The 24,997-nt window shown below is 30.3% G+C and overlaps 1 protein-coding gene across 1 annotated transcript; it reads left to right on the forward strand.

Moving 5' to 3' along the window:
* Window positions 1-1,849: 1,849 nt before the first annotated feature.
* Window positions 1,850-23,109, forward strand: LOC134680782 (uncharacterized). The gene is made up of 12 exons (XM_063540014.1): window positions 1,850-1,897; window positions 3,320-3,372; window positions 4,544-4,688; window positions 6,040-6,146; window positions 6,945-7,035; window positions 7,399-7,511; window positions 9,663-9,879; window positions 10,800-10,828; window positions 11,826-11,954; window positions 13,815-13,905; window positions 14,513-14,619; window positions 22,738-23,109. The coding sequence occupies exons 3-12, from the start codon at window positions 4,544-4,546 to the stop codon at window positions 22,843-22,845; spliced, it is 1,137 nt and encodes a 378-aa protein (XP_063396084.1). The 5' UTR covers window positions 1,850-1,897; window positions 3,320-3,372; the 3' UTR covers window positions 22,846-23,109.
* The last annotated feature ends 1,888 nt before the right edge of the window (window positions 23,110-24,997 follow it).

Below are 24,997 nucleotides of genomic sequence, written 5' to 3' on the forward strand. Positions count from 1 at the left end.
GTTGCAAACGTCAATTGTAGATTTGACGGTCGCAAATGCAGTTTTACTGGCGACGCGTAGCGGAGATTGTAAAACGGAGATTTGCGTCTTTCAAATCAAAATTGAAGGTGTCAACTCTTCAATTACAGTACTGTTAATCCGATGCATATGCATTACAAAAAGAAATTATACGATAAAACTTTTAAAAATGTCTAAATTTGACAAATATTTAAAATTCATGAACGATTTTGCACAAAGACTTCATGACTAAACGTGATGTAATACTAAAGATAACTTACAAATTGGAGGTTATAACGTTACCTGTTCGCTTCAAATTCGAAAAAAATACATTAAAACGGCAAATTCGAGGTAGGTGTTGCTTTTTTTCGATTATATAGTGGTAATCGAGCATTTGTTGATTTAATCAATTCACAATGGTGGGTACCTTCTTAGTTATGCCTGGTAAACTGTGGATTTGACGGCAACTTTTAGCCAATGAAAAAAATTGTTACATACAAATTGCATTAAATAATTCATCTATAATCATTTTCGTATCAAACCACATTTATGAATATGATAATGCATGATAACTCTAGGTTTCAGTATATATCGTGTTGCTGTTTTACCCCTATTTGTGACATTGTTTCCTATCTTGTTTGTTTGTTTTGTTCACACATCGTTGTCGATAAAATAAAATTTGATACGACTGTCATAGAAGTGAGAGGTTTATTTAGCTTTAGAACAGTTTTATCTTTAGCATTTTGTTCAACAATGCCTTTTAATTGTGTGCATGTTTGGATTTCTAACTTATTTTTAGCGTAACTGATTAGTGTAATGTAGACCAGACGCGCGTCTTTTGCTTTAAATTTTAAGCCTGGTATTTTTATAACTTATTAATCCACCATTTTCTACATAGGAAAATTGCCGTACAAATTCAGGAATATCAGAGGTGTTATCCATTCGTTTGATGTCGTTGAAAGTTTTATTTTGTCATTTGAATGGGGACTTTCAGTTTTGATCTATTATATCCTTGAGCTCGGAGTTTAGTTTTTTTTGTGATTTTACTTTTTGAACATTACATTGTTTTACAAAGATACATGTAGTATAAATGAACACAAAAGGTACTAATTATAAATCGAATACTTGCAATATTTTTGTGCAATCGATTATCATTCGATTGTTTGAATTGACTACTTATTATTAAGGTTTTATTTTTGTTTCTTTAAAAACTGTCAATAACTTGCTATAAGATGTATAATATAAAACAAAATAATAAAAAAAGTCTTCCACCTTTCTTATAAGTTTGGTGGTATTTGTTCCATCTAGTTTTCCATTTCGAATAACTACTGTGTGCAGAAACGTCGAGATCGAAGATAACTCCGAAAAGGGAAAAGTTCATCAACAAAAATAGTTTTTGTAAGAAATATGAATTTGGAAGTTCGATTGTTTTCCATTTTGTATTTTTTATACATTTTTCGTCCTATTCAAATTAATCAGTAATATTTCACAACTAGAGAGAGATAAATATGCTATATTGTTTTTATCGATTTTCAGTTCAATGCAATTTTTTTCCATTTACCAAATAAGATTGACCCTAACATGTTATCAAAATTTAATTTGGGTAAATTATGTATAAAATAAGGCGTTGTAAATTTAACCACTCGATATTATATTGTGATAATAGAATTTTCACTGCACTTCTTAATGTAAAAAAAACAAAGCACCATTCTCGTTTTACTGTTGATATTATCTAAATAATGTTTCTATTCTAGGTGTAGTACTAGCAATGCAAGATGACGAAATCCAAATACAATGGTCAGCCAATCATAAAAAAGTCAACACAACATTCTGGAACTGCAATGCAAGAACACAGTAGCACGGCAGTTTTATCCTGATCATCTCCCGATACTTGGAAAAGGTTACCATCATTTACTATTCAAACAATATTCTTAGAATACAAAGTTATGACTTATTACCACAAAATAATTAACAATGAATCTTTAAAACATACCACTGTGGGCTAACACCAGACTATTAATATAAATTGTATATATATAACCACGATCAATTGAATGAAATGTTGGAAATATCATCAAGAAATAAGTTACATCTTAATATTTGACACAACACATATGATTCCTTTTGAAAGTCCACTCGAAAAGTAAGTTTTTACATCTGTATTACATGTATGTTAAGAATAAATCTCCGCGGACAAAGTTTTAAAAGATTAGTACAGAATAAATGACATTGTTATTTCATATCTTATTCATATATGAAGATGTGTGGCGCGACTCTTATCAAAGTAAATGAGGAAATTATTTACTTGATATATGAATAACAGAAAATAATATTGTATTGCCAAACCTTTCAACACCATTCATGACCTTTGGCAGTGTAAATACATTTCTGCTCGAATGGTACTACTTGTGTATGCTTAAGTTCTTGTTCAGTATTGACCGAACTCATGCCAAATTCGGAAATTAAAATCAGTAAAAGAGAGGTAGGAAAAAAGAGGTAGGAAAATAGAGGGAATATTAAATTTTGTCCATTTTAGTTTGTTCCATTAATCTGTGGATAGTGTTCTAAATTGAATGAAAAATTCTCTCAGACGGTACATTAAAGTGACGGTTATGAAATAGCACAATTATTTGACGCAAAAACGAAAGTGTCTTCAAACAAGCATATATATCATGATGTAGCAACATCCCAGCGGCACCAGCATATGGAGTGTGTGGGTCCCAATAAATACGTTACTCTAGGGCTAGGTCAAAGTTCGTTGATTTTGTTGAACGAGGAATACTGCTACTTAACAGTTGCTAAGACAGGGCTATGGATCAATCAATTTAAAGTCATCACTCAAGAAATTTTACGGTCGCCATTAGAGCTGATCGGCCTTTATGACAAAAGTATGTCTAAAATCATATCTGAAATTCATCCTCAGTTAAAATAACCTTCCATTATTATCAAACTGCATAACGAAATAAAACGACGGGTGCCATATACGGTGCAGGAAATGCTTACCCTTCCGGAGCAACTGATTTCACTTATGGTTTTTAGCGGAGTTCATGTTGTTTCTTAATTATTATTTTATAACTATTGATGTAAATGTCCTTTGTTTGTGTGAGTCTTTGGATTTGATTGTTATTGTCTCTCGATTTGAGTCCGAAACATATATAGGTAATCGAAATATACTTAACCTTTAATGTTCAAAACGCTCATCAACAAACGACAAACTCTCATACAATAACGTATGGCGTGACTGACCGTACCATTATATATTTTACTATCAGACATGTTCTTTGGAAGCTTTCAAACACATTTTATTATGATTTTTTAATAGATACTTTAGGCCACCTTGACGTTGATTTCAGCCACAACAATACAAAACAAAAGGTAGTTGATATATACATGTTCACTGTAAGCTATTTGATTAAAAGAAAAAGATCTACAATTTCATACATATATTAACGATATAAACATTCTGTTGTCTGTTCTGTATCCTTCTCCGCGCTGGATATTATAAGTTACATAGTGTGTTAGTGACCTAATATGATATATACAGGGTCAGTAAATTCCATATGGGATGAGGGCAAATATAAGGTCACTAGCACACTTTGTAACGAATTTATCTTACCGACTATCTTTATTTGTTGAATTTAGACTAAAGTTGTCTTATTTGCCATCATAGTACATCTTCTTATTTCTGTATTTAAGTGTTCAAGTGTTCAATTTTAAGAACCTTCTTCGATTGGTCTACACTTAACATCTAATGTTAACGATAACTATTTATTATCAACAACCTTGATATCAACAATATTAATCAGAACTTTAATTGTTTTATAATAATCAAACAGTTCCTAAGTCGTAAATCCACAACTAACCGTATATTGAAATAAACTTCGCCTCCCTACTAACCTAATATTTAATATGCACGGTCTCCACGAGGTCGCTTTTAACCAATCATATTCCTAGAAATGTATAGGAGGTAGATAAAACTTACTATGGAGTTCAAATATCTTTTGCCTTTATAGTTTCAACTTAGTAAATTCGAGGTTGCTTTTAACCAATCATATTCCTAATAACGTATAGAAGGTAAGATAAAACTTACTATGGAGTTCAAATATCTTTTACCTTTATACATGTTATAGTTTCAACTTAGTAACTATGGAACTATTTTTAATACACCTAAAGCTTAGTGCACCTGGTATTAATCTATTTTGTGACCTTAACTTATTTAAATGGAATACATAAAAAGGTAAGTGACATTTTAGAATAGCATCTTTCTGCTTTTAGTTAACGAATTTATGTGACAACGTAAAATACGGCTCTAGTATATATCACTAGAAAGTCAATTAGTTAAATAGACATTTGCTGTTCACGAGGAAACTCTTAAACTAAGAGCTCCAAATGGCGAATTTGATTCATCATTAGAATATCCATTTTACATGATATCAAATATATTTGTTCTTAATGTCGTTACTACAATCCCTCCGTCCACGAAAGTGACCTACAATATTAGAAATGATTTTAAACGTTTAGATCAGATTTAAATTTAATTATATAGATGCAGGTGAACATTCGGTATCAGATCGAAAAGAAACAGAAACAATCATATAAACCTGTGTTGTACCTTATTTTTGCAAATAAACAAAACATAGTTTACAAAGACGACAGATGTCAACTGATGGATGAAGTCTTTGAATATGCAAGTAGGTAATTTTAAATCTCTAACATCATATATAGTTGCAATATGCATACATGTGTTGTGTGTCTTAAACTGTTATATATGATTTTATTATGCAAGACGTTTTACAAAAAATCATTTTCTTATATCTAGACTTTACTCATGATTTCCGATTTTTTAAAACTTTCAGAAAAGAGAAACGACAGCCATATTCGAAAATAAATTTACAATGTCTTGGCAAAAAAAGAATGACAAATGACAAAAAGGTCAAAACGCAGTACAAAGTTATAAAAAAAAAGCAAAAAGTAAAATAACAAAAGTACCGAACTCAGGAAAAAATTACATTGCGAAATTCCGTAATCAAAAGGCAAATTTAAAAGCTAAAACAAATCAAACGAATGGACAACAACTGTAGAAACCAACATCAACCCGTACTAAACAATAAAGCGATGTCACTGCTTAGAACTTTAGATAGTAATTATTTGAATAACATTACACATTAACGTTAATAAATATAATATGTTACCAACTCAAAATTTCTGAGACTGATTCAAATTTGACAAAAAAGGCATACTATTGAAAAACAGATAACAAAATTCGCTACTTTGGTTCAGGTCTTAAAAAAAAAATATTTTTTTAATATTATCATAGTATCAAAACTATCGCGCACTGGCTTTAATTCGTTCTAAATATCGGTTTTAACAGCTTTCAAATGTTTCTTAAATGATTGAACTTTTACATAGTTTTACCTCAATAATCACAGAATTTTAATATATTATTGTTGAATTGCGGATGCGTTGCAGTTCAATTGAAAATATTGACGGTATAAAACGAAAGGGAAAGAACTCGACATATTTCAAGAAAAAAAGATGAGAAAACTTACCTATTTATATCGCTTCGACCCATGATATTTTTTAACTGGATCCATTGCTTAGACTGTTGATTTTGTAAGAAAAGACTATCGACTAAAGTTGTACTTGACAATGTATTGTAACTTGAAATATAGACTTTTCAACTGTCAATACTCCAAAAGTATACCTTTATTGAAATGTTGATTGTTGATATAAATGTTTGATGTATTGCACTAAAACGTTATAATAATGCTGCTCTTACATGAAATTTACAAACGCTATTAATTCCGTCATTTAAAGATGCTATAAAATTTCGTTACATTTACGGATGCTATAATTATATATAACATCCTGTCATATTCACAGATATTTTTTGTTTTCCGTCAACTTATAAATGTGTATAGTCAATTTTTAGACATGACCCCTTTTGTTTTTTCCGAAACGAATTTAACTATAAAAATTAAGATACTTTTATATCAGATTAATGACATATCTTACTATAATTTTTCGACGTTCATCTTACAGAAAAGACAAAATTACCATGCCATGTCATCGGGAAGAAGGTACTGTTTCTGCATGGTTCTTCAAGTCTTGTATGTATTCACCCTACCACTAGTGATAATACAATTAAGGTAACTGTAGTTCAGGTTTTAAATAGCAAACTAGTTGTTTTTACATACAGACGTTCTTTAAATCCATTTTTTACTTTGCACATATTATTCATATTTTGAGAGAAACTAAATGATTTTCATCTTTAACTAGGTACAAATACTTTGCTTATAACTGAATTAGAAGCTATCGTGATAAAACAAAGCCTACGGTGTACGTATCTCAAACAAATTGTTAAGTTCGAATAATGCTGCAACTTTCTCAAAATGTGTTCATTTGCAATTGATATTACATGTTTCATTACTTACTCGGATGTGCATGATGAACTTTCCTGATCCGTCTATGCCATGTTAAAAAAACGTTTTTTTATCATTGTCAGGAAACATTGGTTACATATATTTTACGTCTTAGTGGGATATTCACACTTTATGCCTCAATGACGTCGTTTATTCCAAACACATGTTTTGTACATGTTAATCGGTATAACATTTTTTGTACCCTTTTTCAATTTAAAATCAAGGGATAAAATGTTCTACACCATGTTTAATAACTCACTTTATCATCATATCACTTCAGAGTTTTAAGTTTGTTATATACATTACCATTATCATAGGTTAAGATGTTTGTGTGTGTGTGTTTTATTTCATCTCTGTTATGCATTCTTTTCTACATGTATTGTTCTCTGTTTTATTATGTCGTTTGCGTTTTATTTCTTATTTTCATATTTTCAACATCATGTTTTGTCTTCGTGTCAAAATATTTTGTTTTATAGTTTTTGATGTAATAAAAGTATCTTTTATTTTTGCTTTAATCAATATAAGGAATTGGTGAAGAAAGGATTTCGAATTTTCGAGAGAGGGGATACAAACACCAATGAAAGTGAAATCAAATATTTCATCAGAATGGCAGAATGTAAGTTTTCTAATAAAACCAATGATGATCAGTTGTATTATAGCAAAATAGTTCTTTTCAGCTTCCTTAATGTGAACTTTTAACTGTTTTGTTTCAAATTTCAACAGCGCCTGTATATAGAGTGTATATATCCCAGTAGATATGATTTTCCAGGGCTTCGTGCCTTTTCACGATTTCTTTTTCTTTTGTCATATAATGAAATGTTTTTAGTTTATATAGTTTTCAAGCATGATCCCCCCCAAATAAGCTTTACCAACTACTACTTTAACAACAGAAACATATCTGACTTATTCATGCAATTTTTTTTAATAAACATTGAAAATAACTTTTAGTTTTCATGTGATTTGCACCTTTTTATTGCAGATGTGTTAGATGAGAAAGTTCTGCCAGTAATTATTTCCATACGTAATGGAGGATTGAATGAAGACGTATTAGTTAGTGCTAGTAGTTTATTACTCCCAATTATTCGATTGAAGGTACGAAATTCTGATAACAACATGATATGTGTTTGATGCATTTTTTAGTGATACACGGCTTTCACAACGTGTTCGGTTCCCTCGTGTATAAACCGGTGTATGTGATCCAAACGAAAGAAATCTCTTTTTTGACCGACAAATTATAACCCAAGGGTTTTCAAAACCTAGTCAAATCATTTACTTAATTTTAACATCGGCACAAAGGCTTCATTTAGTAATATAAATCAACATGCAGACATTTTATACGTTCAGGTATTTTACATTTAAACTTTTTATGATAATTTTATATAATATAAAAAAGTATGACGTCATTCACCTCAAACATGTCACAATCTTACAGAACCTTTAAAGAGACTTTTTTCAGAAGCGACATAGTGACGATATTGTAGGAATGTCATTAAAGGTGGCATGTTTTGGAATAGAAGTTGATTAACTCATGTTTTTTGCATCGGTAATAAACACAATTATTCTAAAACCAGTTGTTGGCGGGTTAAGTTCTTCTATCTGATTTTACGATTATTTGATGATTAACCTCGCACGGGAGTGATTGTGTTTGTTTTTTGCTGTCGATCTGTATAATTGAGGTCTCGACCTGGCATGTCAGTAACAGCTAGAAGTCCTTTGGTTATATATGTGTCATTGTCATTTTTCTTAGTTGCTTCTGTGATTTATTAGTATCATGTAATTATACTCGGGCTGCTTTACTTAGCATATTGGTGTAGGTTTACATATTCTTCATTTTGTAAGAGGTACATAATGAAGTTTACGATCCACATTTTTTTAACCCCGCCCTATTTTCACACATGTCCCAAGTCAGGAGATTCTGGCCTTTGTTAGTCTTGTATATTATTAGTCTATTACAGTGACCTGACTGTTAGTGTTGCTTTCCAACAATAACAACCCATTCAAAATTGTAACCAAATTGAAATTGTTTTATCAAACCAAACTGCTCAACTAGCAACGTGATAAATAAAAACATACTAACAATAATCCTATATAATTTTCGTCCCCTTTAATGTTGTTGTGAAAAATTAGTGTAACAGTTTGTAAAGATATTTTAAAGCCATTGTCATGCTATATATATATATAATTATCATAGATCATTTGAATTAAAACATCATATATTCAGTTATATATGTGTGACATAACAATACGGTATGGAGAGTTTCCATGGGCGATAACCTAAAACATTAATCTTTTGAATAAAGATAAAATTGATAAAAGAATTGGTGAATGTGTCAAAGCGACAACCACCCGACCATAGAGCAGACAACAGCCGAAGGCAACCAATGGATCTTTAATGTAGCGAGAATTCTCGCACCCGTAGGTGTCCTTCAGCTGGCCTCTAAAAATATGCATACTAGTACAGTGACAATGGACGTCATACTAAACTCCGAAGACTCTTTTTAAGAAAACATTATTATCTCCCTTTAGAAACTTCCTACAAACATATTGCAATATCACACATTTTTTACTGAATATTAAATGTTATAATTCACATATAAAATGTCTGATTCTTATGAATATAGAAGACTTTTCGAAAGATAATTATAAGAAAGCTTAGTTTTGAATTTGTTTTATTGCAATTCAAAATTACAACAGATCACCTTTAGCATGACAATGACTATAAATATATATCTATACAAATGGTCAGACTAGAATTTCACAACAACATTAATGTGGAGTTAAAGTCTTATAGGATTTTAAGTATGTTTTATGTTATCACCTTGCACTTTCACAACTTTACTGGATTTGTTTAAATTTCTCACCCGTTGAACAGTTTGGTTTATAAAACAAATTGCAATTTAGTATGAATTTGAATAAGTTACAACGGGTGGACAACAACACTAACAGTCGAGTCACAGTATTAAGTTTCGGAGGTTAGTGACATTAATTTTCACCGAACAAGTACACATTTTGGTTGAGTGGGCCAGCGAAAGCCAACTCCGTGTGCGAGATTTACCCGCTGTGTTGAAAACTAGTGTGTGCCTTGGGCTATTTTGTTTTCTGCTCTTTGGTCTACTTGGTGTCTCTTTGCCACATTCCTCATTATAGTCTTAACTCTAAGACAAAGAAGACAATTCACGACTTTAGATTATGACATTCTTCGGAATATTAATGTTGTGTGTTTTTTTATACCTTTTATCATAGAAAAGCAGCCCAGACGTTACTGTTTTGACGCTTGAAAATGGTTCTATTGAAAAAGCAACTGAGCATATGACAAATTTGAAGACTCCTTGGAAGGTCAGAAACTCAGAAACTCAAATTACAATTAAAAATGCAGAAACAAAAGAAGAAATTTCAGCTATCAATGAGGTGCAAAGCAATTTGGATTTCGAAGCTCTCATATGTCATGTGGTTATCGGAGGTATATCTATTCCAAATTACGTTAGCAAACTATATGAATATATGTGTCATGTCACTGGTACTGCATTTTCCGTATGATAAAAGAAGCTGTTATGTAGTATTATATGTTTATTGTTTATGCCAAGCCTACTATAGTAAAGGGACATTATGTTTACTGGTCTGTGCGTCTGTTTGTTCGTCTGCTTGTCAGTTCGTTTTTGGTCAATGTAGTGTTTAATAAAGTCCAATCATCTTAAAAGTTTACGCATGCTCCCTTTGAAATGATTTTTTTAATTAAAATGCCAAATTGAATTTTGTTGATCCAAATTTTATTGTGTATTGAACATAGAAAATCATACTCCGAGTGGTCCATCCGTGTTCTATTGGCATATTTTAGTTTTTAGTATGCTTATTAAATGAGAGCATACCATTTTATATTAAAAAACCCAAGAGTAGAGTTATACATATCTGAAAATTTATTCTAGTTGTACAAATTCAAATTGATTGTTAAATAAAGATCATATTTAGTGTTTGTTCAAACAAGTATAACATGAACTATATGAATAATGAAGTTGTTACTTTATTGTCAATACACAAGTGACAATTTTTTTTTAATTTGTAGTTTTAAACTGAAAAATGTTCCTTTTTAATCTATAAAAAAATCGTAGTAAATACACTGTTATACAGTCTGTACATTAACTATATTTCCTTTATTGGTCTTCCAATTTTGCTGCTAATACAAGTTCAAGCAAGCATAGCCTTTTATAATAAAGACAACATATTTTCAACATCTTTCTGTGCATAGATTTTGAACAAATATTTAATTTAAGGCAACCATAAGAATAATATCGTTGTAATACAATTAATGTCATTCGTATATAAGCACTATGCAACAATTGTAAAAACACTATCTATTTTGAAAGCATTTATTTTTTATTGCAGTCGCAATTTCTAACAAACAAAGAGTATACGTAAGTTTATATAAACCTTTTTTTATTATCATGATTATATCTTTCTTTAAAAAAGACAGAACTTGCATTTTACTGAAGACAAAGTAATATGAAACACAACACAACACAACGCGATCATCTGGGTACCGATTTGCAGACATCATAATGTACTTCGTTAGAGTGGAAGATCATACATCAAAAACGAGAACTTGCATATACCTGATATAATGAAAAGTTGAAATATAGATTTAGTTTTTGACTCTTTTCCAACAATTTGACAATTATAAAATTTCAAACCAGTAGCAAATGGAATTGTTGTTCGTTCATTTTTTTACATAAATAAGGCCGTTAGTTTTCTCATTTGAATTGTTTTACATTGTCTTATAAGGGCAATTTATAGCTGACTATGCGGTATGAGCTTTGCTCATTGTTGTAGGCCGTACGGTGACCTATAGTTGCTAATTTTTATGTCATTTTGGTATTTTGTGGATAGTTGTCTCATTGGCAATCATACCACATCTTCTTTTTTATATGTTCTTAATTCAAACCAATGTCAACGTAAAAACTAATCTTTTAAACTATTTTAGTAAACAATAACGCGTCTTGATGGTTCTATACAATTTTAAAACTACTTGATAATAATTGAGTGATTATTAATGCTTTAAGCAACATCGCTCAATACGCTTCGATTGATTTGTAAATCATGTAAATGTTAAGATATATTGACTTTTTTTTAACAGAATTCAAAAAATACAAATAATGAGGTCCATGGCCGCTTAACATTGACACCTTTTTTCTTAAAAAAACCAAATGAAAATCACAAAGATGTTATAAGACTTTTATCAATGCCTATTCAAACTATCTGTAATAAAATAATGGAAAAAGGTAAAAGTAGACGTACATTGTACATTTGTTTATTGGAATTTCATGGATAAAATGAAGGCTTCCGAATATCTGATAAAAGTAAAAAAACAGGAGAAGCGAATATTCTTAGTAAAAACAATGCACACAATTTTAGGAGAAAGACAAAGAAATGTATGTAAACGTATTATCAATATACCTCTTGAAGATTGAAAAATGGAGCATTCCAGAAGAAGCATTTAAGGTGGCATTTGATCATCGATCTATTGAATACATTTATGAACAGGTATTTAGAAAGTAAAGAAAGTAAAGAAATATATTTACCTACTTGCGTCTCATTTATAAGCTAAGATAGTGCAAGATAAATTGCACATTGTTCAAGTCAATTTTAAAGAATGCATTTATCAAACTAATGGTTATAATTAAGAATAATTAGTGCACTATCTTATTGAGCTTGAGCAGTTCTATACTGGTGCCGAATCTTATATGCTTTAATTTTACAATATTGAAACAAGATGTGCTATGATTGCTATTGAAACTGATATCCACATAGGTTCTAATAGAGTGGATGCAAGCAATGTAAGGCAACCGTACGATATTGCACAAAAAGAAAGTCCCATACCAGCATTACAAAAGTTTAAAAGTCTGAAAAGATCGGTTTTGATTTATTTGCAACTTTTACTCGACATTCTCCAAAAGCATGACTGTGTCTTATTTTTTCTTGACAAATTCTCTTTTATATTAAATTTGTATGAAATTTAATTGGCATATTGTCGACATTCTGAATATGGTCTTAAAATTACATGACAAATTCTTGAAATTTGTATACTGTCTTGATATTCATCGACATATTCTCAACAGTCTAATTTTTCCTCAGTATGGTTTGACATATTCTGAACAATTTGAATTGTGTCTCAAATTTACTTGACAGTTTTACAAATCATGACCAATATTCATGATATAACTTGGTTTATTTCTCTTTATACAATTCACTGCTGTTTTAATTTACACTTCTTACAAAATAATTTAAAAGTGGGCATGTAAAATAAACCTTTTTTGACAAATTCATACTATGTCAAGAATTTAAAAAAAAAAATATTCAGACAAATCAAGAATGCCCAGTAAAAATTTATGCAAATTCAGACAAAAACTGGTCTTTTCTGACTTTTTGTAGTGCAGATATAAAACGTCCCGACATGCAAAATATAAAACAATTACTTTAAGAAATGTAAATGTCTAATTCATTGTTATTAATAACAAACTTATTAACGAAAAACTGAATATGACAGACTTGAAGCAACAATAACCACTTTACTACCGACACTTGACTTGGGAGGACAAGCACGTACATCCTTTTTTACACATTGCATGTAACTGTGTTTTATTGATGGCAAAAATTGTTACCAACATTATCCGTTCAAAGTGATCACTTCCGTGGTCCATTAACTTTAGAAAGTACCTATAAAAAAAAAGATAATTTTTATGATGAAATAGAGTTAAAATGTATCTTAAGAAGAAAAAATATATAAACATGTAAAAGTGACTATAAATATCAACACTTAACATACTAATCTGTTTGAATGTGAATATATCAGTACACAGAATAATCTAATTACACAAACAATAGTAAAATTACCTAAGATTGTAATTACAACGTTGTACAGAAGACCAACTAATGACCATAGGATTATAGCGCGAAGTTGTAACCCACGAAACATTGTCAACCGATGCAAAGCTACGTATCGTATCACCCTCTAAGCTATATATATTTTTTTCTGAATATTCTGTTATTACTGTCTACATGTATCTTATTTCAAATCTAACGTAATACACCTTGACGTCTTGTACGTACAAAACACTCATCCATATTTAATAAATTGTGCAGTTGATCGAGCGCCTACAGACAGTGACACATAGTATCAGCTTTGGGAAAGAGTTAATTATACACACCGTACTAACCAATCAAAATGTGACATTTTAACACGAAGTTTAATAAATCTAGATGCTGACCCAGATTACTGAGAGACATTAATAATAGTGTTTTTTTTTAATATAAGCAATATGTAGACACAAATTGCAATTTTAATAAATGGGTAATTACATACATGTAAAAGAGGGACGAAATGTAATGTTTGACCGCTTATAGGATTTGACTACTGCATTTGCCAGTGGATTACAGAGTGACTTGGAAGCTTTGTCATGGTTATCTGATGTGCCAACAGATTGGAAGGGAAAAGGTGAATATATTATATTGATAATACTAAAAAAATTGTAGATAATCTTAGTTACAATATATAAATATCACCAACAAACTTATGTATTATAAATGTGTACATTAATGATAAAATAATATATGCGGAAAGAAAAAAAAAAGTGGTGATTGACACTACCCCCAATTACAACATATACAGTAAGTTAATCCATTTTCCCTGTTTGCTTGATAAATATACGTGATACGTATATAAATAATACGGCCGAGAGTTGGCATACTGAAACTAGTGGTCATATATATGTCATCGTTAGTATATCCATCCATGATTTTAAGTAAATATATATTCAACTAAAAACTTTTTCAAACAAGAAAATGATTTTTAATACTCTGTTATTTGTAATATTATTCTTTATTACCACTTTTGTACACTTTTTTGAACAATAACATTTTTATTATTGTTCAGTAAACATAATATAAGAAGGTAATGAATAATACAAATGTGACTTATCATCCAATGTGTTAGAAAAATTAACCATCCTCTTATCTTTACTTGAACTTTTAGCTACATTGTTGTCACAACAAACGACATTTCATTTAACTATATTCTTCTAAAGCCTGATGTATTTTAATAGATATCAAGCGAGCAGTCTCGAATTTCGATGTCATTGGACTTATATATTTAGCCTTACTGCGGAAAAAGTTTTATTCGGGGGCAACTCAGCTTATAGATACAGGATTTGTAAGTCAGTTTTTTAGTTAAGCTTTCAAAAATATTATTTGATAGTCAACTGCTATGAATCAAAAGGTTGCACAAAGTATACAGTTTGAATGAGTTTGAACATCTCTCGTGCATGTTTCACCTCTCTTTTACAGTTATTGTTATTCTGTGGTGTAAGAGTTTTCGGGAACGGTAAACATCATTTCTGTAAAATTAAGGATGTGCCATCCCGTTTGAAATAAGTTTTCTACCGATACCACCAAAATTTAAAACCAAAGCTTTATATCGATGGAAGAACTTACTAAAGGTCTTGAGTAATTTGTGTTTACGAAATCCCTGGCTTAATATTTTACCAGAAATACATAGATTACGTTCGTTATCCAAAGTGCCAAAAAAAAATGGAATTAAACCTATCATTATTGGTGGATGTTTACCCAGATCAAAAACAAACCTCGTACACATCAATCAAGCCCTTTCGGAAATAAGTATAGAGGAAAATATCACATTTATCAACCATTTAGATAGCTTTGTTTTGCGAAATGGGGAAATAGTGCCAGGCTTGATACACACAGATGGTGTTCATCTAACAAATTCGGGAACCATGAAACTAATTGATAACATTAACGAAGTAATACCTATAAGAAATGTCAATTCGTCAGTGCAGCCTTACAGAAATACATTGGACTCCTACTGTTACAACTGTGGATCAAATTATCACACTCTGTCAAACTGCAAACATGATCAAAGGATCTAATGTAACTTTTGTTTTCGTCTTGGACATAAAGACATTAACTGTTGGTACACCACTCTGCATAAAACATTAGCAAATAATGTCAATCAGATCAATCACATAACATATGTATAAAAAATACTTTTAAAATACTTAATACAATTGTGTGTGATGTTTGTCAAAATGCTTGTTTTGATTGTTGTTGTAAACATGTGTCCTCTATAAACATGATTAATGATAGTAACCTTACTAAGAACCACCAGGTAAATATAAATACTATTAATAACTCTTGTAAAAGTAAAGGGATTAATCTTAACCCTGAATCTTTCTCAAATTCAACAATTAGGCAAAATAAAACTAATCAAGTTTTTACCAATACTTATGGCCACTCCAAAAAAGGTTTAAAATCAACATGCCATAATATACAACATATTTTACCTAAAATTGATGAAATAAGATCTAACTTTGAAAATCTTAATAAATCACAAGGACCAGATATCATCGGTATGTGTGAAACGGTTTTATATGAAAAAACATGCAAGTAGGATTCAAATGCGATCAATATTCCCGGCAACAGCTCCATTAATGCAAGAAAATATAGAGAAAACGGGCAAGGTGGAGGCTGGATAGTTTACTTTGATAAAACTAAAACATATTAAATATGAAAGACAAACCTCACTAGAAAGTGAAAATATCGAAACTATGTGGTTTAAAATTTTCCCAAAACATAATTAGTGTTTTTATTATGCTTTGTGTACAGACCACCAAACAGTCAAACTTCCTGGTACGATAATATCGAAAAAGAATTCATTAATGCCCTCCCTATAAACGATAATATTTCATTGATGGATGATTTTAATATTGATTATATGAAGACACTTCCTATTAGATGGTCAAATTTTATTTCAACATATGGTCTTCATCAAATGGTTATTGACCCTACTCGAGTTACATCAACTAGTGTCACATTAATTGACCATATTTACAGCACTAATCCCTCAAAGATTATCGATGTCACAGTGCCATCTAATGCCCTAAGTGATCATTATCTCATTAGCTGCACAGTAAGCAGATTTACTAAGCTTATCAAAGATAAATCTGGTTCACATTTTGAGATTCAATACAGAAACTTTAAAACATTTAATGAAGAATTATTCTTAAATGATTTGTCTGAACAACCATTTAATGTTATACATGAAATAAGTGACCCAAATGAAGCAATTAATATGTGGTATTATCTTATTATCAATGTTTTAGATAAACATGCCCCTGTTGTAACCAAACGGATAAAAAACAAATATCAACCAAAGTGGTATACAGATGAAATCTGTAAATCAGCTCACCAGAGAGATTATTACCATAAAAAGAAAGATACGGATAATTATAAGAAATATCAAAACCTAACAAATAAACTGATTCGTTCTTCAAAATCTAAGTATTTTATGGAAGCCATTAATAATGATAAAAACTGTAAAACTATGTGGAGACATTTAAAAGATCTTAACTCTAAAACGGGTCATGATATTGATATGATAACATACGAAGATAAGAATCTTACGGATGAAATTGATATTGTAAACTGCTTAAATGATCACTTTAGTTCAGTGGGAGAAAAACTTATTCCACATCCCCATTGTAAATTTGAATCAGATAAAATAAACAATTATGTTAAATCCAAAATTAATGATAACACATTGTTTTCACTATACACTGTCACAAATGCTGATGTCTTTAAATATCTCTAAAATCTAGATATTAATAAATCAACCGGGACCGATGGGGGTAGGCCCAAGAATATTAGAAGTTTCAAAATCAATAATAGCAGGTTCTCTCACTCATATTATAAACATTAGTTTATGAACAGGTATATTTCCTGATATTTTAAACTATGCAAAAGTAACTCCAATTTTCAAAGCTGGTAATAAGGATGATCCTAACAAGTATCGTCCTATATCGATTTTACCTACAGTGTCCAAGATTTTTGAGAGGACTGTGTTTAAGCAATTGTATTCATTTTTAACTAAATACAAACTATTAGTACAACAACAATCTGGATTTAGAGAAAAACATTCATGCCACACAGCACTTATCAAAATAATTGAAAAATGGTTAGAAGAATTTGACAAAAGCAATTTTACTGCTGTTTTATGTCTAGATTTAAAAAAAGCATTTGACACTGTTATTCACACCATCTTGTTATTGAAACTTAATTTATATAAATGTGATGATCACTCTGGTAAGTGGTTTTCATCCTATCTCTCAAATAGATTACAAAAGGTTAAAATCGGAACAACTGAATCGGGATACAATAATGTAACATTTGGGTCCCACAAGGTTCCATATTAGGACCTTTATTATTCTTAATCTATATAAATTATCTCCCGTTTAAATTAGAACACACAGAGTCTGAATTATATGCAGATGACACAACTTTGCATTTATCGTCCAAATCTATTTCAAACTTAAACTCTTATTAGATAAAGATTTTGAAAACGTAATTGAATGGTGTGCTAAAACAATATGATAATAAATAACAAGAAGTCCAAATGTATGCTCATGGGATCTGAGAGAAAACTTGAAAATTGTAATGATGTCTTGTGTGTATTATCGCAAAATCAAACTGCATTTGACAATGTAGAAGTGGAAAAACTTCTTGGTATCCATATTGATAAAAATCTATCATGGTCAATTCACATAGATAAAGTATGTGAAATATTTTCAAGCAGATTATACCTGCTAAAAAGACTAAAACGATATTTACCTCGCAAAGGTCTTATCCTCTTTTATAATAGTTATATATTACCAATAATTGATTATTGTTGCACCATATGGGGTTTTACCGCAAATTGTAACATTGAGCGGATTCATAAACTACAAAAGCGCACAGCAAAATTAATTTTGAATAAGCCTTTTGACTATCCATCAATAACTATGTTCAAAGAACTTTATTGGATGACCATTTTTACCCGGATAAAATATTTTCAAGCCATTTTAACGTTTAAATGTATGAATGGACTAGCGCCAGATTATCTAACAAGTAAATTTACTGCGTGCAGTGATCTTTATACTAGTTATTTTCTTAGGTCAACAACATCTGGACATCTTCATTTACCAAGGCCAAAGTCTGAATACTTCAAAAAGACTTTTCAATATTCTGGTCTAATCACTTGGAATAATTTTCCAAATGATATAAAAGACATAAGACATTTAGAAAGCTTTAAGATGAAATGTGCTAATATCTTTATCATAAAACAAAATGAGTAGACAAACTTTTTTAGGACATTCTTGGCATGCTAGTTCTACAGTTTGTTTTCATGCTTGTGTATATATATATATATATATATATATATATTTTGTAATTGTGTACATATTTATTTGTTATTGTTCTATATGCATTGTTATATGAATTATTCATTTAAATGTGTGAAGGCCTTGTGTGAGATTAACAATTGTATGTTAAATGACTTACCTTCGTTAAATAAAGAATTTATTATTATTATTATTATTATGTTAAAATCAATAACTTCACAACAGACATGAGAATAGCGAACGAGTTGTGAGAAATCAACACCTTAAGATGGTGTAAATGGAACATAACCATCCATGAACATAGGGAAAATTAACAATAGGGAACTAAAAATCGGATTTTTTTTTAGTGTGGAGTTTCCCGTATAAAACTGAAAAAACTTAATCTAGGAAAAGACTGTTATAACCGTTTAAATTTGATTTATTTAAAGTTCCTTTTGGTAAATTTCGGCAGTATATTTAGAAATTTACCCGAAACATATCATCACTATTGTTGTTTAATCTTTTTAGTGTTTTTATAAATATTTATTATTTTGAGTATTCAAAGTCGAAGTTTGATTCTATTGAAATATTGAAATTGTAATTTTAACATGTTTAATGTTTTAATGTTGTGATCGATATTTTTTGTTAATAACATAAATATTAAAAATCGAAAAGTAGAATACAGTTGACATGAAACGGTCATTTTTAACTGAAAAGCTCTTAATGGACTGAAAATATATTATTTAGTAGTTGTCAGTCTTTCAAATTTTTGAAGTTGTATCCAATACTGTAAAATCAGTACTGTTTAGATATTTTTTTGCAGAAAATTGCGATCGGTTAAACCAATTGACATCATACTGAATTGTACTATCATCTACATAACAGGTTTGATAAATGACTGAAAACCTGAGCCTAACTTAAAAATTGGCGAAATATATTAAATAGAAATTCATCCTATCTATTTGATATCTGACGGGTTTTCGTTGAAATGCTCATCAATTGTAGGTTTGCTTTCAATTTGTTTCACTTCTTTAATCAAAACGTTTTTGTTTTAGTGGTAGCCATTGTAACTGAAACCAGACCTTGGTAAATTACATCTATTTCAATTACTGTAAACCAACTTATTTTCGCGAGCGTTTTATTTTCGCGACTTTCGCGAGTAGAAAAATAACGCGAATATAAATCGTCGCGAATATGTCAATCTTTGATCTTTCCTTAATAAACTTCATCAAGTTAATCAGATAATCGCGAAATTAATTAGCCGCGAAGTGGTCAAGAAAGGGTAAAACACAAAATAAAGAATCCGCGAAAATAAGTTGGTTTACAGTATATTGATTTTAATGTAATTAATTACATCACAATTGCATTGGTTTTCAAATGTAATTAACACTTTCTTTACCGGATTGAACTGGATTGAGCGTCTTAATGACATTATCATGCGACCGTCACCCGTCCGAATTGATTTCGATAAAAGTGCGAGTTTTTTTTTGTCATTTCGGACATTTCGTAAACCGACGTGTTGATGCTTTTCCTGAAGCTGTCGTGCATGTTATGTCGTATTTTGTACGTAAATACGCGTAAAACAAATATTAAATTTGAGTAAAGCTATGGAAGAGTTAAATTCATTCGTCAAAACGGAACTTTTTAGAGGAGAAGTCTCTTTGAAAAGAATCATATTCGAGTATTTTCCGCTAAAATATCTTATTCAAACAAACATGACTGGCATTTCACATACCTAAAGCTGGTTTATATCTCATGTGAAAACAGTTAATTGGTTTTCCAATTATTGGGAAAATAAGAATTTTTCTACTATCTGTGGTGTCTCAAATTTGAATTAAAAGACTTCCTTTATAAAATTTATTTGCTAAATTTGTTTCATTATGAACATCATATAATATATCACAAGTATTATTTTCTATGGTTTGAAAATGAAAAGACTCAATATTTCAGAAGTACAGTCTCCTTTCCTGTAGTAAGTACTTAAAGTATATAAGGTTGGTGTTAAAGTTACTAAATTAAAAAAAAAAAAATGTTTTGCTTTCCCCCATAGCCCTCCAGCAAAAAGACATTAATAAATAGTTTCCTTTAATTTCTGAGGTATAAATTAATTTATATATATATAAATCATAGGTTTGAACGTAGTTTTCAATTTAGACTCGTTTATATATATATATGTCATTAATCTGGAGCTAGAGGTAAACATGTTCTTGTCCATTCACATTAAAGATCATTAAATTATTGTTCTTCTCTATACTATAGTCACATGTTAACATGTACTTTGCAATACCAAGGTAACTACAATCTTTATAATTTAATCTGTTAAAATATCAACTCTTTTTCCATTTTGTTTTAATATATATCAAAGCAAAAAACTGGACATACACGTGTATTATTCGCTTGTGTATTTTATAATTTATTTCTTATCCATCCTGCAGTGAGTGTGACTGGACTTTTAAAAATTGTATTCTGCAAACTTGGGAGTGTAAGTTCAAAGACTTGCACATTCTTAAATGTCTGAAGAGATACAATTAAAAAGATTCAATACCTTGTTCCATTCACCAAAAAAAAAAAACGTTCTCTCAGTCTGGTGTATATTTTGTGTTCATAACTTTATAAAATAGAATCGAGAAGCTAAACACAAATGGAGACTTGTATGCGATCTTGTTTTAACATGTTTAAGACTAAATAAATGTTTGTCGTGGCCATTTACAGGCACAAATGAATAAGTAACGAAGGAACAATAAGGTTAGCGCATCTGAATCTGAAAACGGCAACTATCAATAAAATGATATATTAAATGACCCCTGAATACCCGCATTGATATGCAAATGATCGCAAATAAGGTCACGGAATAAACCATTCCAATTTTTCACCGGAGAAGGCCGCTGTCACAACGTATAAAATGGAAATAAACGGCCGATGAACATAAGTTGCTCCACGGATGATGCCATTAATTTCTCCCATTTTGAATGACGTTTCAACTGTATTTTTTTTAAAAATTTTAACCGTACGATTACACCTAACGAAGCATAAACACAAATTTCAAAATACGCTAAATGACTACGTCCATTTTCCCGTTCATAGGCCCCGTCATTTCGTCATAAAACTCATTTTAAAAATACCGAAAAATATGCCTCAAAGCATCGTTGGGCCAACGTCAGACGATGCCTCAAATTACCGTCGGGGATGAAAGGGTAAAGTACATAACAATTACACTTACAATGTAATTAGTTTTATTTTAATTACTTTTATCCAAAGAACAGAATCTATTTTAACATATAAAAAAAAATCTAATTTCTGATGTCATTGTTACATTTTATCACACTTATATTTTCATTGCTGATTATCTAATTGCAGTTAAGACTTTTATAGAAAAATATAAAGAACATGTATTCTGATCCAGATCAAAATATATTTCATTTTTTTTTTAAATATTAGAATTTCCAGTTTCTACTAAAAAAGTCAATTTATATTTAAATGTTTTTTTCGTGTACCTCATTGTAATTTTGCAATAACTGTAAAGTTTCAACTTATTACAGAAGAGTAATAATAGCACTTTTAGGACTTGTTTTTTTGGCAAGTCAAAATTGTTAAGTACATTGGACCCATTCCTTTTTGTTTCAGCCGCTGTAATTCATATGGCTAAAAAAAAGGCCTCTCGTATGTCAATGAATGGACAAACTTGTACTTAAAAAATGAGGCTAATACTAATTTTGATTGTAAGAAAAACATATTTACCAACTGAATAAATTGGTATTGTTTTTTTTATTTTCAGATCTTTTATGTTAACATGTGAAAAAGTCATTGAATTGAATACAAATAACGACTATTATACATGCTATAATGATTAATGTTGTAAGAAATGTTATATTTGGGTCATCATGATTAATGTTCAAAAGGTATAAAAACAAAACAAAATACGAATTGCATATTACTAAATGTAGGAAATAATATAATTTACAATTTGCATCATTTAAGCCTAATTTGGGGAAGCATTTTGGTTTCTTTTCTTTTATATACATTGTGTACAGGGTATAAGTAGCATTTATGTCTAAAATTAAATACATGTACTTCTATCAAAAAGTAAAATAAAATACTCATAATCTTCATCTATGTTGCAGATTCGCATTCGTCATATTTTAGTCGGATGCAAAATTCTACAAGATGCTAGTAATGATAAGAAGAATGAACAACTGCATAGGGAGACATCACAAAGGTTAAAACTGTAAGGAAAATATCAACTCCATGGTAGAAAAAAACGAAAACTGAGGAAAATACAACAGTACTAAAACAACAACAATGAAACTAAAACCTGAACAACGCAAAGCCAACCAAAACCCGGGGAGAGTGTTACGGAAGCTTAAAATTCCAATTACGTAAAATGTCATCCTTCAGACTCGATGCAATAATTTTACAACCTCTTATTATATTATATTCCGTGAAGAACTTAAACTATCAGAAATTTTTCTAAATTGTATGTTAGTGTACATAGATTCAAACCTACATTTGATGTCATTTCAATAGAATGAAAAATTACTGTAATAACTTGTACTTCGAAGTGATTACCTTCTGTGTTCTATCGTTTAATTATAATTCGTGTCTTGATGCGTCCAACCCAGTTACTGTTACGGCATTACACAGTAATTACAATGTGGTATCAATCAAAACATTACATGTATTTTATAATTTGGAAACATTACATAAAAAACTAACACGATTTGGAACTGCATTTACATGTATATCTGAGTATATAACATAATGTATAGTTACCCATGTCTCAATACGAAAACGCATCTCCATATTTTACATTCTTTTTGGGAAAGTGTCAAAACTGAAGACTATAGCATGGATTTAGAATTTGTCGTTAATATGTTCTAAACATGCAATGGGTTTATTTTATAGATATTTCACTGAGCGTGCAACCCTGATTACAGGATTGATTTATGAGGCTACATCAAACAACAATTCAGTTGAAAATGAGCTCGGTGAATCAGTAAATCATGCTGGTCGTCTGTTGGTGAACCATGGGTACTTGGAAGATGCAATTAGGACGAAAAATAAGGCATTTCTTGACAACAAAACTGTTACAGATATTCTGAACAAAATGTGGTACGGAGAGGAGAAATCTTTATTCCGTAAGGTATGGTATTAGTATTGGAATAATGGTAAACACAATGGTATAGTGCTCATCTTGTACATGACTAAGACATGTCGTGACGGCACGCTTTTAAAAGTTGTTGATGCAACGTGATACATTATATTTCAATGCAATTTGTTCATAAAATGTTTAAAATGTTTATGAAGCAAATTTCAGCAAATTTCGAAAATATCTTTTTCACACTGTGAGCAATTACAACAACAGCATGTATTTTGTATTATAAATAAAGGCGACAGTAGTATACCCCTGTTAAAAACTCATAAATCCATGAACAAAAAACAAAATCGGAATAACAAACTAATACCGAAGGAAACGCATTAGATATAAGAGGAGAACAACGACACAACACTGAAATGTAACACACACAGAAACGGACCAAGCATCAGACAAAATCCTACGAGAATAACAAATATAACATTAAAACCAAAAACATGAATTTAGGATAGACAAGTATCGTGACAAGTCTTATCGCAATGTGAATTTACACTCAAAAATAAGAGAAAAAGTTATTAAACACACTCACAGACTATACAAAAAACTAAAAAAATGGAATTTCATGACGATAAGCATCAATCTTGCAGCTACTGAATAACACGAATATTGCAACCTGTAATATTTAATGTACATTTACGAATAACCATTATTCATACAATGTGGTAGATATCAAAATATGTGAAAGACAAAAATAAACTATTATCGTACAAAAAAAAATCCTCTGTAAATAAATGTGTGAATATTGGTGATATCCGCAAATCACATTTCGAAATCAATTCCAAAACAAAAAAAGTTTATTCTTGTGTCGTGTTATTACAGCACTATCCCAGGTTTTGATGGTTAATATTGGTGTTCTAGCTGACAAACATGTTAAACCAAGCCAAGCCAAGCTATGTATGTTTCTGGGCAAAGAAAGGACCAACTCCATGTGTTTTAGTATTATGTTCAGTTAAGAGATCAATAGAGTCAATGGTTCATGTTGACCATATTTGGTTTTTGTAAATTATTTTCTCGTTTGATCTGTTTCATATTTCCATGTCTAAGCCATTATTGGCGACCATCCGGTTTTCTTATTGTTGAAGACTAAACGATGACCTATGATTGCAAACGAGTGTTTTCATTGTTGACATCAACTAAAATCAATTAAATGACTGACGAAAAAAGTAAACTGGTAAAGAAACATATGTCACACTATCAAGCATATATACATAACTTTTATTGACTAGCTG

This window comes from Mytilus trossulus, chromosome 8 (assembly GCF_036588685.1).
Source record: "Mytilus trossulus isolate FHL-02 chromosome 8, PNRI_Mtr1.1.1.hap1, whole genome shotgun sequence".
Lineage (NCBI taxonomy): Eukaryota > Metazoa > Mollusca > Bivalvia > Mytilida > Mytilidae > Mytilus > Mytilus trossulus.